At 45.0% G+C, this 17,361-nt stretch overlaps 1 protein-coding gene across 2 annotated transcripts; it reads right to left on the reverse strand.

The window, feature by feature from the left end:
- Positions 1-2,433: 2,433 nt before the first annotated feature.
- Positions 2,434-4,973, reverse strand: LOC100217078 (uncharacterized). 2 transcript variants are annotated; one of them, NM_001348789.1, is made up of 3 exons: positions 4,689-4,782; positions 4,420-4,596; positions 2,434-3,671 (listed from the first exon to the last, which is right to left on the reverse strand). In NM_001348789.1, exon 3 carries the CDS (start codon positions 3,509-3,511, stop codon positions 2,717-2,719), a length of 795 nt encoding a protein of 264 aa, NP_001335718.1. In that variant the 5' UTR covers positions 3,512-3,671; positions 4,420-4,596; positions 4,689-4,782; the 3' UTR covers positions 2,434-2,716. The 2 variants fall into 2 exon arrangements, with proteins under 2 accessions (NP_001335718.1, NP_001335719.1); NM_001348790.1 differs by having other exon boundaries at positions 2,435-3,671; positions 4,385-4,596; positions 4,689-4,973.
- Between the last annotated feature and the right edge of the window lie 12,388 nt (positions 4,974-17,361).

A 17,361-nucleotide genomic window follows, 5' to 3' on the forward strand; every position in this document is an offset into this window, starting at 1 on the left:
CTCCGTCGAGCTCTCCAAGAAGATTGTGGAGAAGCCGCGGTGTTGATTGTGAGGGGTTCGCGCCTACCTCGCCGGAGCGGCAAAGGTGACATTAGTGGAATCGAGGTATTGAGTGATTTCTTGTCCACTTGGCTCAAAGATCAAGCCGTGTCTTGATAGAGGAGCAAGTGAGAGCTTGAAGTCCACCTCAACGTGGATTAGGGGTGATCGGCAAATCACCGATACCACGGGATAAATTTTGGTGTCTCTACCTTCTTGCATTACTTATTGCCTTGCAAGTGATTAGTGTTTTGCATATTGTTCCTCAAGTATTCAATCACCGTAGTTGTTTCTCATACATTATTTACTTGTTGTCACTAGAGAATTTATTCCTCTTGTTATATTGATTAAATTTACCTAGTGTTTTTGATTTTAGTCAAAACCACCTATTCACCCCCCTCTAGCCGGTGTCCTAGATCCTATAGCTACACCCGATGCACCGAACAGAGGTACAAAAAGTTCAAGTCATACTACGAACCCATAAGCAAGGAACAGGAACCTTTGAATCAATTATTTCAAAATTAACTCAAAGATTGGGGGCTTGTGGGGTACAGATGTCCCCTGGGTCCACTAGAAGCGAAAACCTTGCTTGGGGCCACAAGCCAGTCGCCCCGCAAGGTCGCCGCGTCGTAGGCCAGGCAAAGACAACGGTGGAAATGGGTCAACCCAGGAAGGCGATGGGCTCACATCTAGATTATTCGCGGCTTGGACGTGATCCTATTGAAGCTGCTCCCTTTTCCCGCGCCCGACATCCTTGAACGTTGGGGATAGCTCGGAACAATTGCGTCGAGTTTTCCTCGAGATAAGTAAAGTCTGTTCACTATTAGCTAGAGGATAATCTAGAAGAGTATGATCAGCATGTACGCGGGAAGTACCCTACGGTCGTGTATATAAGGCCAAGGGGTATCCCCATCATTTTCATCTCATTAGCACATCACCATTTGGAAGACACCACTTGTAAACACCTCCCACATACAAAGTCACCCTAGGAAGTAGGGTATTACGCTTCTCAAGCGGCCCGAACCTGTTGAAAATCGTCTGACTCTCTCTCTCTTTCTCGTGCCCCCCGCACGAACCATCGAGTTACGATCTACGACACTGTCCTACCCAAGAGCGCCACGAGGGTACCCGGGTGTGCATCTGGACACTAAACACCGACAGATAGCAACTGACTAAATTTAGCAAGTCTATTTGGAGAAGTAATTTTCTGTTTACTTCTTAAATTTAAAATTTAGGGAGTCGTTTGGAGAACTACTAGAGTTGCTCAACATCTCTACAAATACATTTATAAAGACGACTAGGTTTGAAAGCTAGTGTAGGGGCATATAGAAACTGACCCGCACCTATAAATGATTTTGTAGCGAAGAACATCGAGGAAATCCTTGCGAGGTGCCTCTCATTACGCTTCCACTACCTTTAGGGCATGTACAACCCAGAGACTCCGACTCGATTTTCTTTGTACAAAAGACAGCTAAAAGACTGTATGATACAACTCTGAGCCTATAAACTATAAATGCAATCAAGACATAATATGTATAGAGTCGTGTAGAGAAGAGCTCTTCATGAAGAGCCTCTCTTAATTTTTTTTCGCTTAACCCCCTAGAGACCATCAAGAGATACCTTGTTTAATTATGTTGTACATGCCCTAAGTTTAACTAGACATTTATCGTTTTGGATATGCTTGGATAACATACAAAATTCATTGAAGAGCAACTCAAGAAGTCTAATATCTATTGGATAAGGAAGTCGACTCTAATGTGTAGCTCAAGTTTTAAGAGGTAATAATTAGTGTAATTAAATAAAACAATTATTTTTCTCCTATTTCATATCTCTATGGCATTGATGAATGATGATGCAACTTAGGTCCTGTTTATTTCGGCATTAGGATCAACTTCTCGTAGCCAAATATTTCGTCTCTCAGCTAGCTTATGTAAAAAATCGTTTATGTGAAAACCGATAAAATCAACTTTATGTAGAATCCATCGATTCGTCACGGCAAGAGGAAGAATCCACCACTTCCTTCCTAGACCTCATGCAGACTCCTTCCTCCTGTTCCGTAGATTCTCATAACAGATTGAGTATCCAACAATCTAGATGACAAGAAAAGATCTTTAGGAAAAAGTGCTAAACATACCATAATAGTTCATATCGAATAATCTCGAACCAATTTTGGTTAAGTTTATCAAAATTTGAAGGCGTGAGATTTTAGTACTAAGGTGCAGCTTCAAACATGATGTCAACATATGAACATAATACTTCTGGCATTATTTGAATCGTCCGGGATGGATTTGGACTCTAAAACAATTGAATTAGACTGGACATCAGTGATTTGGAACTGAAATAGATTGGATGATGAATTCTTTTCCTTAGATTTTTAATAAAACTTCTCTATTTGGGTTTAAGATTCCAATCCATTACCACCACTGTCGGAACCACTCATGGATGACCGCGTCCAAGCCTGCCCACCGTTGGCCTCCTTGACCATCTTCTCGCAGACGCCGTTGAGTTGGGAGGCCCAGCGGCCAAGCTAGGTAGTAGTCAGATACACAGAATGGCATCTGATGCCAAAATCAAAATGAGAGGCGGTCGGTCTCATCTTATCTGCCGGTGCGCGGGGAGATAACTCCTATTTCGACTGCCAAAGCCCAAAGCCAGACTACCAGTTGCAGCTGGAAAGCTAGCTGCTTGACCCACGCGCGCCGGCCTTCTTGACCTCCACCTTGAGCGACTTGAGGTACCTCACGGCCTCGTCGAGCACGGCCGGCGTGTCCATCCGGTCGCCACCGGGGATGATCCCCTTGAGCGTCCGCACCATCTTCTTCATCCGCTCCTTCTTCTTCTCACCGCCGCCCGTCTCGTGCTTCCGGCCGCCGCTGCTGTTCCCAGCGTACCCGCCGGATGAGCACGTGGAATCCGGGGAGCCGCCGGCGCGGCATCCGGGTGTGCGGCCGGTGCTGAGCACGTCGTCCTCTTCGTCGCCTTCCTCCGTGCTCATGAGCGCGTCGATCTCGTCGGTGTCCTCCTTCTGCCGGACCGAGACGCCGCCGGCGCCGGCGCCGGCGTCGTCGCCGCAGCCGTGGTAGGCGCTCTCGCCGGGGTAGGTCTGGTCGTAGCCGTAGCAGTGGTTGCCGTAGTCGTATCCGCCGGCAGAGGAACCGAAGTTGTTGGCCAGGGAGGGGTGGAACATCACCCGGCTCCGGTCGTACGTCTGGTCGAAGATGACGTAGTTCTTGGGACAGGTGTCCGACGGCTGGAACTCCAGCCCCGTGAGCGGCGCCGGGAAGTCGTGCTGCCTCCGACCACCGAGCGGATCCTCATAGGCTGCAGCAGGCGGAGGCGCGGCAGGGTACCGGTCGTTCGCCGCCGAGTAGTAGCCGCCTCCGGCGCAGTTGGCGGCGACGTCGTAGTCGTAGCCGTAGCCGCCGGCGCCGGCGCCGTAGCCACCGTACCCGTAACCGGGGTCTCCCTGCATTGGACCACTCGAGTCGTGTTGCTTGATCCCTGGCTGTGTTTGTGTTTGGATTGCTAGGAACTGAATCCAAAAATTGCGTTTCGGTTAGTTTGGTTCGGGTTTGAGGTTGCTCGGAAGGCGTGCGGCAACGGGCTTCAGCAGCTGGCGGAAGTATTCGGGCCTGCAACAAGTAATCAACGGAAAACAAATTGGAGTGAGAATAGTAGTTATCGGTTACGGTTTATTTTCGGACAAACTTGTTCTACAGTGCTGTGTGTTGCGAACTCGAGTCATTAAGGATCAGTTTAATGGAAGGTGAGAAGAGAGCACAGCACAAAGAGGCTAGACTGCTAGAGCAATTTGGCAAGTTGTACATAGCAAAGTGCACGACGATATTAGAGCGAAAAGCTAAAGCGAGCACAAGTGTCTACCAATTCGTGAACAGCAATGCCGGTTAAAGGTGGCGACAACGTATGGTTGCGAGTTTTTGTTTTTATTTTTTTTGGATGCGCTTGCCGACTCATAAACTAGCTTATCATCCTATGGGAAGTCCATTAGAAGCGCGAGGATGTCGCAGAACAGAGGAGGATGTACAACTAAAAACAGAGTAGCGAGGTGGTGGCCATCTTTTGACTGCGCAAAGCATTTCGTCAAACACGCTGCCCTATCCCTCGCCGTTGACGTCGAGAGCCGCCACGTAGTGGACCCCGATCGCTTTCCGATCTACAGTTCTACGTTAGTCGTAGCATAACAGACTGCACCAAGTTGCTCACCCACGTAGGAATGAACAGGTGACGGTGCGATGCTTACAGTTTACAGCAGCTGCGCGGCAATGCCAAGGGGAAAAGAAAAGCTCTAAGAGAATTTTGAACAATGCAACGGAAGGAAGGAGACCTGAATCGTCGACGACGACGTGAGGCTGCGCTGACCTGGCAAAGTTGCGTAGAAGGCGACGGCGCCACTTGCCGTAACGACCGGCGCCAAGGCTCTCCTCCAGTCGAACTCAAAGCACGGCCTCCTCAGGCGCCGACCTCCCGACGATCGGAGCGGCACAAACGGTCGCCACCTACGGCATCCTGCCCCTCGCGCTTCGTTTCGCCTTACGCCTGAAACAGCAAAGCTCTGATGAAGTCTCTAGAAAACTGGAACAGCCAGCATGTAGCGGCAGTGGTGGTGGTGATGGTGAAGATCACCATACCTTTCACGGCTCTCTGGAACGAAACGACGATACCAGTGGAGAATGGAGGAGGAGGGTGAGCAATGGAACGCGACCGGACAGGAAGGAAGGAAGGAAAGGCCGCTGGACTGCGCGCCGGCAAAGGAGAGGCACAGGGTTTTGTTTTATACTGCTAGTGTAACGGATGAACAGCGAGCGGCCGGTGGTGGATTGGATGCTCCGATAGTCCGATTGGTCGCTCCCCCTCCTTCCCCTTCACTGTCTCCTGTTGCTCGTTTCCTTTTCGAGGCACTTCTTTTGAGTGTGATACAGAGAGAGAGGGAGGGAGAAGGTGGAGCGGCGAGGGCGAGCGGCAGTGCCGAGCGCAGTGATGGGAATGGATGGATGGGGCGCGGAGCTGGAGACGAATTAATGAGGTGGCGTGCGCACTCGATGGGTGCTGTGGGTGCGCGTGCCGCTTCCCACCGTGCTTGCTCGCTCTCCTCCCCCAGGCACCGAGGCCCCGCCGCACCGTCCCGCCAGCCCTCCGCACCCGATGGCACGCGGGGCCCTGTCAGGGAGGAACCCCACGCGTCAGCGACAAGGGGGACGCCGCGCCACCGTCGACGGGGACCCGGGTCAATGGAGGTGGGCATCGTGGCAGAGCAATCCATCCCAACTTCCCGAGCACGAAGCAGGCTGGCTGGCTGGCGAGCGAGCACGCACGCACGCACGCTGCCGTGAGGGGGGAGGGCATTATGCGGCGCGCGTGGAGGGGGCGCACGGGCGGCGTCGGATCCGCATCGTGCGCCGGAGGGATGCCGTGTTCGGTGCCGGGCCCCGCCACGGCGCTGCGCGCGTGCCCCCGGGGCCATCGATGCGCGCCTAGGGACGCTGGGCGGTAGGCCCGCGCAGACGCAGGGACAGGCCGGTCCGGGGCTAGCCATCATGCTGCGGGACTTCAGAGGATCTGTATTCATCATGTGTATAGCCTAGTTTTTTCCTAGAAAATATTCAATGTACCGTTCTGTTTACCACTGCTCTAGGGATTGTTTGGTTCGTACGTACGCAGTTTGACACGCCGCGCTTTTGGCATTACCGTAGCGTACGGTATAGATGTTATCCGGTATAGATGTTATCCGATTATTCGAAGAGCTTAATTATTCGATAAGATAGTTTTTTTTAATATTCGTAACATATCTAGATTTTGGATCCAAATCCGAATAGTATAGTATATGAATAAAATTCGTCGGATTTTGAATATCTAATATCTTCCCGTATATATCTTCTCGGATAGCAGGATAGTTGTGTGCATTTTTATGGTTTTCTAAAGAAAAAAATTAATAGTACATAAATAGCCTTAAAAATTATGAAATTTTACGAAGGCACAACATATGTCCATATATAATTTTAAAACAAAATATTTGGACCATAAAATCTACAAGATGTCATCGTTTCTTCCGTTTCACTTCCACTTATTGCGTTAGTTACATGTGAAATCAGTCTAAATATCGATTTAATCAATACATCACTTTATCATTTTCATATGGGGACTTGAGATGATCTTATTATAAAATGTTTATTAGTCTTGATAATTTATTTGTATTTTTTGTCGATGCTATAATATTTTATGAATTTAATTATTTTTAAATAATTTTTGCAGAAATAAACTAATAATACACAAACAGCCTAAAAAATTTATGAAATTTTACATAGGCACAACATATGTCCACATATAATCTTTAAAAAATTGGACCATAAAATTCACAAGATATCAATGTTTCTTCCATTTCTCTTCCACTTGTTACGTGGGTTATACGTGAAATCATTTTAAGTATCCAAGTTCCAACATAATCAATACCTCACTTTATCATTTTCATATGGAGACTTGAGGCTATCTTATTATAGAATGTTTATTGGTATTCGTAACTTATTTTCATTTTTTGAAGTGATAATATTTTATTAATTTAATTGTTTTTATGATTTTATGTAGAAAGAAATCAATAGTATACGTGTAATCCTGAAAAACTTTTGATGGAGGCACAACATATGTCCACGTGTAATCCTAAAAAACTTTTGAACCATAAAAATCATAAGATGCCAATGTTTCTTCCATTTCACTTCCAATTGTTGTGTGAGTTACACCTGAAATCACTTTGCGTATCAAAGTTTCAACATAATCAATACTTCACTTTACCCTTTTCATTTGGGGACATGAGATTATCTTATTATAGAATGTTTATTAGTCTTGCTAACTTATTTGATTTTTTAGTTGACATTATAGTATTTACGAATTTAATTGTATTTTGATGATTTTTGTAGAAAGTCGCTTAGAAGGGGTGAATATGCAAAACCTAAAAATTATAAACTTTGAACAGAAACTTCACCTAGGGTTAGGGTTAGAATGAGTAATAATGAAATCGGAGTGCAGAAGAGAGTTCTTCTTACTATGAGTTGATCGATCAATGCGGATAACTTTGGGAGCTAACTTAAAATGATTGCAAGCAAGAGAATTTAGAGAGAGGGGAGAGGAAGAATCAAATCACAATACAAGATTAGCACAAAGACACGGGCGATTTGTTTCTCGAGGTTCGGTTCCAAAGAATCTACTCGTTGCGTAGGTTGGGTCTCTTTCAACCCTTTCCCTCTCTCAAATGGTAATTTAGACCGGTTGAGTGCTTCTTTTTAATCTTGAGGGTCACTTAGACCCGCAAGGATCACCACATAATTAGGTGTCTCTTGCTAGCTTTACAAGACACTTGAGAGTTTAGAAGGAGATGAAGAAAACACGATCAAGAAAGCCAAGTAACAAAGAGCAACAAAAGATCACAATGTCACACTCTCTTGTGTTTCTCCAAACCACTAATCACTAATGATTCTCGAACACAATTATGGCACTTGGAGATGGAGTTGATGTTTTGAGTGTGGATGGAGTGAAGTCTTTGCTCCTTGTAATGAATGTGAGTTGTGGAAGCTTAGATGAAGTGAATGGAGGTGGTTGGGGTTGTATTTATAGCCACTAACCACTTCTTAGTCGTTGCTCACTTTTTGCCAACCGCGGACGGCCACACTCCTGGCTCGGACGGTCCGCCTCTGCACATCAATGGCTGAAATCCCAACGGTCAGCAGTAATAGCTATATCAACGCCTATAAGTGCATTAAATGTGTCATCATATGTTAGATAAAGCAGTTACGGATGGTCCAGTCGTGCACTCTGGACGGACCTCGAGGACGCTATAATTCCTTTTTACCGAACTTGGCACCTTCGGGTTTCTCTGGATTCCAACGGGTGGCGGACCATGCCTGAGTGTCGGACGGTCCGCGCTTGGTCCCGGACGGTACTCTACTCTCCTTCGGACAGTCCGTAGTAGATGTTCTGAGATTTGCAAGGTTCCTGTCTGAGGCTCACGGAGGTGTCGCGGACGGTCACTGGAAGATCCCGAATGGTCCCCGCATAGGTGAATTATCCAAAAAGCTTTCCTGTCTAGGATAATCTATGGTATTCAGGATAGTCGATTTAGAATTAAGATGGTTGGACTTATGCACCTCAGAATCAATCAACTAGGCAAACTAGTTAGTCCATTAGGTTGTGATGGTCATCAACCATCAAAATTATTTTAGACAAAATGGTAAAGGTCATTTTCCTTTCAATCTCCCTCTTTTTGGTGATTGATGCCAACACAAACCAAAGCAAGTATAAAGTGGAGAAATGTAACTAGTTTGTAATTTGGACAAGAGTGCATAAGTTACTTAAGTGAAAGCAGTTCTAAGTACATATGAATGTTTTGATATAGTTTAAAATTTGGACCACATTTGCACCACTTAGCATGTTTTTACAAATATTTTGGAAAAGTCTTTTCAAATTCTTTTGCAATTGGCCTAAGGTATACGAATAGAAATTTTCAAAAGCATTTTTCAAGTTTGGAAGATTCTCCCCTTTTTCAAATGTTTTTCCTTTGGCCAAATAAAAACTCCCCCTGAAAATGTTCTCCCCTTTGGTATAAAAAGGTTTTCTCCTTTTAGCTGTTAAGAGGGGTTTTCCAAATGCAATAGTACCAATTTGGAAGATAAAAAGTTTTCATAAAACAGGGTGGTCGTGCGGTCCTTTTGCTTTGGCCTATTAATTTCTCCCCTTTAGCATTAAGCGCCAAAAATGAAGAAATCTATAGGTCTATAACAGAAAAGATATGAATTTTAGTACATGAGTAGGGCAAAGGATATTTGATACCAACAGGGATGCAGTGGAAGCCTTCCCTTTGCCTGTAACTGTATTTCCCTTTCAATCTAAGACTAAGTATGAAAATACGCTTGGAAGTATATTAGTTTTAGCTTTGGCACAAGAAGAATAAGAAATATGTAATTGTACCAAATGGAAGAGACATGCCATGATCAAAGGTATAAAATGAGCAATGTGTGTATTTCAATCAAGGTTCCGAGAATCTAAGGCATTTAGTTCATTCCTAAGCTCACAAAAACTCTTTTCATCTAAGGGCTTGGTGAAGATATTGGCTAATTGTTTGTGGGTGCTAACATGGTCAATAATGATATCTCCCCTTTGTGAGTGGTCTCTCAGAAAGTGGTACTGGATGTCTATGTGCTTAGTGTGTCTGTGTTCAATGGGATTCTCCGCCATGCGGATAGCACTCTCATTGTCACATAGGACAGGGACTTTGCTCAATTTGTAGCCATAGTCCCTAAGGGTTTGCCTCATCTAGAGTAGTTGTGCACAACAATGCCCTGCAGCAATGTGCTCAGCCTTGGCGGTGGATAGAGCTACTGAGTTTTGTTTATTTGAAGCCCAAGACACCAGAGATCTCCCCAAAAATTGACAAGTCCCTGATGTGTTGTCACACCCGGTTTTGGAAGGCAAACCAAATGCGAACCATGTACGTGACAGGATCAGAAACTCACGTACACAATGATTACATAATTGGACATCATGATGTCCGAAACATCCACATAGTCATCAACTTAACCTGAAACTCCTGAAAGTCCTCCATATTGCCTTCATTTTCTCCTGAGCAGGGGTTGCAATGGGGACAACCTGGTGTTTGGTGTTAAAGCAAGGCTAAGTACGCATCAACGTACTCAGCAAATGTCCCATTTGGCTAAAGTGGACTAGCTATATGTGGGGGTGAAGCTTAAAGCAGTTGCTTTTAGTTTGTTAGGTATTTATTACTAATAGAGAGACAAGTTTTAGCAATAACCCCAAGTTATTATCCCAAAAGGTACTCCCTCCAATAGGAAATACAAGAATCCACCATTATAGTCATCATCATTAAACCATCACCATAGAGGTATCCAGAATATCTCTAATCAAAGGAGCTCCCAAGGCTGCTCATAACCGTGAGCACAACTGATATACCAGTTTCTAACCCTCTGCAGAGGTTGCACACTTTACCCACAAGTTGTGATTTCCTTTCTGCCCGAGGAGCGCTACTCCCCATTGATCACTTCCTAGGTGATATGGCAGGGTATCACTATGTTGCCTTTACAAAGATTCCCTAGAGGTTATAGCCGCCCGTTAGGTTTCTCCAGTTTGATAAACATAGTACCTCTCCCCACAGGAGGGGTGACTAACAAAAGCAAAATGAACGAACCTCGGCACCCAGCCTCGGCAGAGCAGGTACTATGCCTGGACCCCCATTGACGGCACAACGATGAAGCCGACTACACCTCAAGTTTCTCTAATTACCCAGCTAAGGGCGTCCTATACCACCCTCATGGTTGTACTTTTTCCTGGGTGGTCATCCAACGAACATGTACTTACGGAGAGGTACTCGGGAAACAGTCCGAGTCCCCTTAAGTGCCACAAGTTCATCATCATATCTAGAATAACATCATTGTATCATAAAGTATTCTCATCATGTTCATTGATTAAAGTAGAGCACTAGCATGATATTAACCATAATAGCCAAATCCCAAAAGGGTAATCAAGGACAGGATAAACATGAAACTAGTCAATCCTTAGGTTGATTACGGTATGCGAGACAATGAATTGTAAACTAAGTAGGACATAATGGGTCAGAGGACACTAGCCTTCACCAAGTTGCTGCTCAGGGAAATCTCATATAACTCCCTTAGGAACCATGAACTGCTCGTTGTCTACGCAAAGCAATCATTCATTCAACACACTTGGGGAATAACCAAAGAAAAATACACCAAGCATATGCAACAGAGTGAACACAGGTTCAATAGAAAGGTAAAAGCAATGAGGTGCTTCCTAAGTTGGGGTAAGTTACTACACCAGGTGATTTATTGTTCTTTAACCAAGTCTATTGTTGGGGGCCTTTGTCTTTCTAAGGTCCTCAAAAACATGTTTAACCATTGGCTATCAACATGTTATTAAGTGTTGTAGGAGTTTCGGCGATGAAACACCTTCGATGCAGAACGTGGAGAAGGATGAAGAAGCTAGCTTCGTCATAACGACACAAGGAGATGATAACGGGAGAAGGTGTTATCCTGAATGATTAAATGTCGAAGACAATATTGCCCTTACGTTATTTGTAAATCCTATGTATTGTTCCTATGGGCATACATGTAATTTCATACGAAGTTGTACGTTTCACTATAAATAGATGAACAATGCCCTACATAAAGTACCTTTTTGGAGGGTGTATTGGATAATTGTCTTGTATAATCTCTTCCCAAGATTACCTCCATTCTAATTCTGTTTGTGGAACCAAAGCAATTGGGAACAAGTAACCAACATTGGTGCCCACCTCCGGTGAACTCATTAACGACCACCTTCGTCATGCCGCTAACGGCGACAGGGGCTATTCATGCTCCTCTGGACACCAACCAAGACAAAATTCTTTTAAGAGAAGCCCGAAGCCAAAAAAAGAAGGCTACTAGCCCAACCCCACAAGATGAGGAGCTAGACCAAGAAATCAGCAACCTTGAAGCCATACACCAATAGGTGGAGAAGAGAAGAGAAAAAAATGCTTCGGGTTGATGAAGTAGCTGAAGAGATGCGACACATTGCGCGTGATATTGAACATCAAGAGTACCAGCAACGCCAAAGAGATCTTCGGCAGGAAGGTCCCAACCACGAAGATCTATGGTATGAAGCTTTTAACCATGACAATATTGCTTTTGATGAAGCCTCTCCTTTAGCTACATAACTGCTGGCAATACTTGGCCACCATCGTACAAGCCACCTCAATTGCCCATGTACGATGGTCACTCTGACCTGAAGTAATTTCTTATGAGCTACAAAGCAACCATATCATCTTATGGTGGTAATACAGCTGTCATGGCCAAGTCCTTTGTCATGGCAGTCAGGAGTGTTGCTCAGACTTGGTACTCCTCTCTTAGGCCAAGAACAATCACATCTTGGCAGAAATTGAAGGACATGTTGATCACAAGTTTCCAGGGGTTTCAGAGGAAGCCAGTAATCGCTCAGGCTTTGTTCCAATGCACACAAGAAAATGAAGAGTAATTATAGGCTTACATCCAAAGGTTTCTGCGACTCAAAGCCCAAGCACCAATAGTGTCGAATGAAATTGTCATCGAAGCAATGATCAAGGGCTTCGGCCAAGTCCAACGACACAATTTTTTGCCAGGAAGCCTCCTCAGACTCTAGAGAAACTTCTCCAAAAAATGGATGAGTATATCTGGTCCAACAATGATTTTGATAAAGAAGAGAGGAGGCTTACAGATACTCTGAGATTACAGGGGGCTTCGGAGGAAGATTTAACCCAAGACACGTCAGAACAATCCACAACCTAGGCTAAAGTGAAGACAAGAACAACCATACTCAAGGGCAGCAGAGCCACTCCCAATCAACAGGGATACACCAGAGTTCCTTCAGACCGCCAGTCCCAAGAGGTAGAGGAGGAAGAAGCTTCGGAGGAAGATACAACTCTCATCCAAGAAGGCTATTCTGCCTATTATGTGGAGAGGATAAGGGGCAGACAACAAGAACTTGCCAAGTCACAATTTAAAAGCAGAAGGAAATAGCTGAAGCCGAAGCAAGAAAGAATCAGCAGAAGCAGGTTCTTCATACTGCTTAGTATTACTCCCCATACATCCCAGAGACCCAGAGTATGTACGTAACCAACAGCCAATTCAGCAGCCTTCAGCTTCAGTTGCCTCAACAAGTCATTCTCCAGCTAGATGGGCCTTACCTCAACCACCCACATCAGTTCCAACTTCGTCATACAATCAGCAGCCTCAAGGGCAATATCAGGATCAACAACAACGCGATGCAAGGGAACAGTCCGAAGCTCGAACAGTCGACGTTACTGTTCTGGAATCTAAGCATATCTACTGAAGCACCTGAGGGGCTGGATCAAGAATCTAAAGCTATCTTCAAAAATCTATTGTAATTTTTGTTTCCTTTGCTTTACATTTGCCCCAAAAATACTTTAAGAAGGTACATCCTTCGACATTCTGTAATAAATCTGATGTTACACCATCGAGAGTAACAAAAGTGCTGAAGAAGCTCCAAAGTCGTTCCTACGAGGATGCAGAGCTCAAAATGCCACTTAGTAAAGGTGAAGAAGCTCCAAAGTTGTTCCTATAGGGATGCAGAGCTTAAATGAAACACCTAGTAAAGGTGTAAAAGGCTCCAAAGACAATCCTAAAAGAATATAGAGTCTTCCTATAATATCTTTCCTATCATCATATTGCATCAAGCATTTTTGCATTATACCATCATACCATTATGCATCATACCATCATACATCATATCATCTTGCATCAACCAAAAAGTGAGAAGGGAATTGATCTCTTTATGTGCAATTGTAACATCAGCTCTGAAGTAGCTTAATAAAGAACGAAAAAGATCAAATCTTTTAGTTTTATACTTGTTTTTTTGTCAAATTATATAATGAAAGCAAGAGTGAAAAGAAGGGGAGAATATTATGTCTTCAATAGCCATATTCCTTAAGTTGTGACAAAAGCCTTCGACTGAAGAAGTTTTATCATCGTCAAAAGAGCAAAGGGGCCAATGCTTCGATTTTAGCAACAGACATTCTTTATGACATTACAAGACCTTCGTCTCAAAGATCTATGCTTTACAAAGCGTGAAAAGAAGGGAAGGTGTTTTCTCGCCTTGGGCTCAAAAATGGTATGTATATTTATTTCAGACTACATAAAGAAATACAGTACATATTATAATTATATACAGAACACAATTGTTTTTACATACAACAAGGCACAAACTTGAAAAATGTTTTTACATACTTTCTAGACATAAAATTGAAAAATTGTTTTGCAATAGTCCATTAATCTTCCTTCAGAACCTTCTCCGCAGCTTCGTTCAGTTGGCTTCGTGTATCGTTGCGTTCACCACCCTAAATTCGTCGAGGTTTCCTTTTAGTGATGGATCTACTTCGGGATCGTGCAGTTGTGGTGGTGAGAAAGTTCCACTACACAAAGAGATCATATAGTCATGAATTACGAAGGTAAGAAATTACGAAGTTGTGGTTTATAGTAAAAACATGTACCTATGTGTCTTTCTAGCTCTCCATCTTTTTCAGCTTTCTTAGCTTCTTCATTAACCCAATTAGTTTTGAAAAACCATAAGAATAAATTGAACACAAAAGGTAAGCTGCAAATGCGAAAAATAAGAGTTTAGTATCTAGAATAACCTCTTCTTCGTTTTGTCTGATAGCTTCGTCTGCCATCTCCCTTCCACCACTATGCCAAAGTTTGGAATAAAATTTCCCTTCAAAAGCGATGGCTTCGACAAAGGGTTCTTTTATATCTTCAGCCGAAACTGCGAAGCCTTGATGAATTACAACATTTACATGTTCACAACTGTGAGGGATAGATATCCTCCGGGTCCACTAGAAGGCGAAAGATCCTTGCATGGGGCCATAGACCAGTTACCCCGCAAGGCCGTCTCGTCGTGGGCCGAGCAAAGACTACAAGTGGAATGAGCCGACCCAAGAAGGCAATGGACTCATGCTTGGATTGTTCGTCGGATCGTGCACAATCTCAAGAAACCGTCTGTTTCCCCGTGCCCGCGCGCCCTCGAGTGTCGGGGTAGTTCGGGGTAGAGTCGGCGGGGGTTTCTGGAGATCGGTTAAGTTAGTTCGCTATTAGCTAGGAGATATGCTGAAAGAACGTGATCATCATGTATGTAGGGGGTATCCCACGGTCGTGTATATAAGGCCTAGGGGAACCCCATCATTTTCATCTCATTAGCCTTTCTCCATTCAGGAGACGCCACTTGTAACACACCACACATATAGACACATCCCAGGAAGTAGGGTATTATGCCTCTCAAAGCGGCCCGAACCTGCAGAAAATCGCCTCTCTCTCTCTCTGTCATGCTCCTAGCACGAACCATCGAGCTACAATCAACAACACCATCCTACCCAAAAGCACCGCAGGGTATCCCCGGGAGTGCGGTCAGACTCTAAACACCGATAGCTGGCGTGCCAGGTAGGTGGTGTGTTGTTGATCAAAGCTAGCTCAATGGCCATCACCTTCAAGAGCAAGATCACTCTTCGCCCCGGGAGCTATGTTCTGTTTTGGAACCATCTCATGCATAGCAGACGAAGAGGGGACTCTGCACCGCGTAGCGGATCCACCCGAGAAAAAGCCTTCCTTGGGAATCCCGAGGAAAGCCAGAGCAAGATTGTGGGCGGTGCCACCGCCCGCAACTCGGGGGAAGATGATCCCTCGCAGACCAAGGATCGGGAACCCTCGGGAGAAGAAAGATCAAACGGTCAGGGTCTCTCTTACCCGAAGAACTCCATTGTCCACCTCGCCCACAAAGGAGTGGACACAGATCACTCAGAAGAAGGAATCAAACGTCCCAAGTCAGGGGATGAGAACACGCCAAGCCACCTTTCCGATACCTCTGCCCTCAAAGGAGGACGGAAAGAAGAGCACCGTCGCGCCGGCTCCTTTCTACCCCGACATCCTATTCATTCAGGGGAGATTGGAGTCAGCACCCGTCTCCGACGATGAGGCTACTGTCGGTGTTTGTGACCTGACCGTGCACCCGGGTTACCCCTCGAGGTGCTTTTGGGTAGGATGATGTTACCGACTATAGCTTGATGGTTCGTGCTAGGCGCACGAGAGACGATAGACAATTTTATACAGGTTCGGGCCGCTTAGAGAGGCGTAACACCCTACTTCCTGGTGTGGATCTTTATGTGGTGGGTTACAATGGGATTCTCTAGTATGAAGGATGCTAGAGAATGGAGTAGATGGTTAATGAGAGACCTCTCTTTTTGAAGGGGCACCCCCTAGGCCTTATATACTCGACCATGGTGCGTTACATGCGGGTATGATAACAACGTGCACCTAAGTACCGACTGAGCTTATCTTCCTATAATCCTGTCGACTTATCCTCATTTAGTTCCTACATCTGAGGGCACTCTGCGGAAGAATCAGATCAACGCTGTGGACAATGCTTAAACCCAATGAGCCGTCTGGGCTCGAGTCTATCCGATCTTGCGTCAATCCATTCCGCCAGCGGTTCCTCCCCTGGCCCACGAAGGGATGGCCTTGCGAAGTAATGGGCCCAGAGCCTTTCGCGAGGCCTTCTAGCCTTCTAGTGGACCCGAGGGATATCTGTCCCCCACAAGCCCCCAATCTTTGAGTTGATTTTGAAATAATCGGCCCAAAGATTCTAGGTCCAGCTTGCGGTTTTGATTTTAAGTAGTGGAAGCTCTGAAAGTACACCTGTCGAATTATTTCTTCTGAACTCTAATCAATCCGGTAAAAACAACCTTCTGTTATCCTTATTTAGCTCTTTCAACGGTCTTCACCTTATACTTCAGAAATCAGTGCTCGGCTACCGTCTTATGCTTTAGAGATCAACATTTTGTCCTTAGGGGTTGAGGATTCATTGGGTGCACCGGAGGTGCACCCAATGGGTGTAGCCCCCGAGCTTTGAGTGGATTACTGAAAATAATCCACTCAAAGGTCTTCATCTCATGCTTTTTAGAAATCATTGGTTTATCTTCGTCTCATGCTTTAGAAATCAGCATTTCGTCATCGGTCCATGCTTTAGAGATCAGTATTCTGCCTTTAGGGGTTGAGGATTCATTGGGTGCACCGGAGGTGCACCCAATGGGTGTAGCCCCCGATCTTTGAGTGGATTACTGAAAATAATCCACTCAAAGGTCTTCATCTCATGCTTTTAGAAGTCATTATCTTATCTTCGTCTCATGCCTTAGAACTCGGTATTATATCATCAGCTTATGCTTTAGAGATCAGCATGTTGTCTTCAATTACTGCTTTAGAAACCAGCAGCGTGATCTGCCAATGTCCTGTTAGGTTTGAAATTTATTTGATCGGTGACAGACTGGACGTCTGGTAGATGGTTCTTGGCTGGTTTTCATTTCACTTTGTGCTTCAATGCTTCTGTTGATTAGACTTGTACTTCAGCAACTATATTTGGCTTTCCTCTGATCTCCATCGATATCTTTCTTCTGTCTTGATACATTCAGTGCGTATACTATATGGATGTGACTTGCTTGGGAAAATCTATTGAAAATTCTTGGATGTCCCCTCCCCAATGGGTGTAACCGAGGGACGGCTTGGTACGCCGAGTGTTTAGCAAACTGTCCTTGAGTAGTAACTTGACGTGACCGCTGGGTGTAATCATATCGTCCAAGCAGTTGACCTCAGTCCAAATGGCGTCGTGTTACGTGAAACGACGTCTATTGCCTGACTTGCTTCCAGACGATTTGAATTGCTTATTGAATACTTGCGACTATTCGGTGACCGTGGTAGGAGATGAACAATT

This window comes from Zea mays, chromosome 9, assembly GCF_902167145.1.
Source record: "Zea mays cultivar B73 chromosome 9, Zm-B73-REFERENCE-NAM-5.0, whole genome shotgun sequence".
NCBI lineage: Eukaryota > Viridiplantae > Streptophyta > Magnoliopsida > Poales > Poaceae > Zea > Zea mays.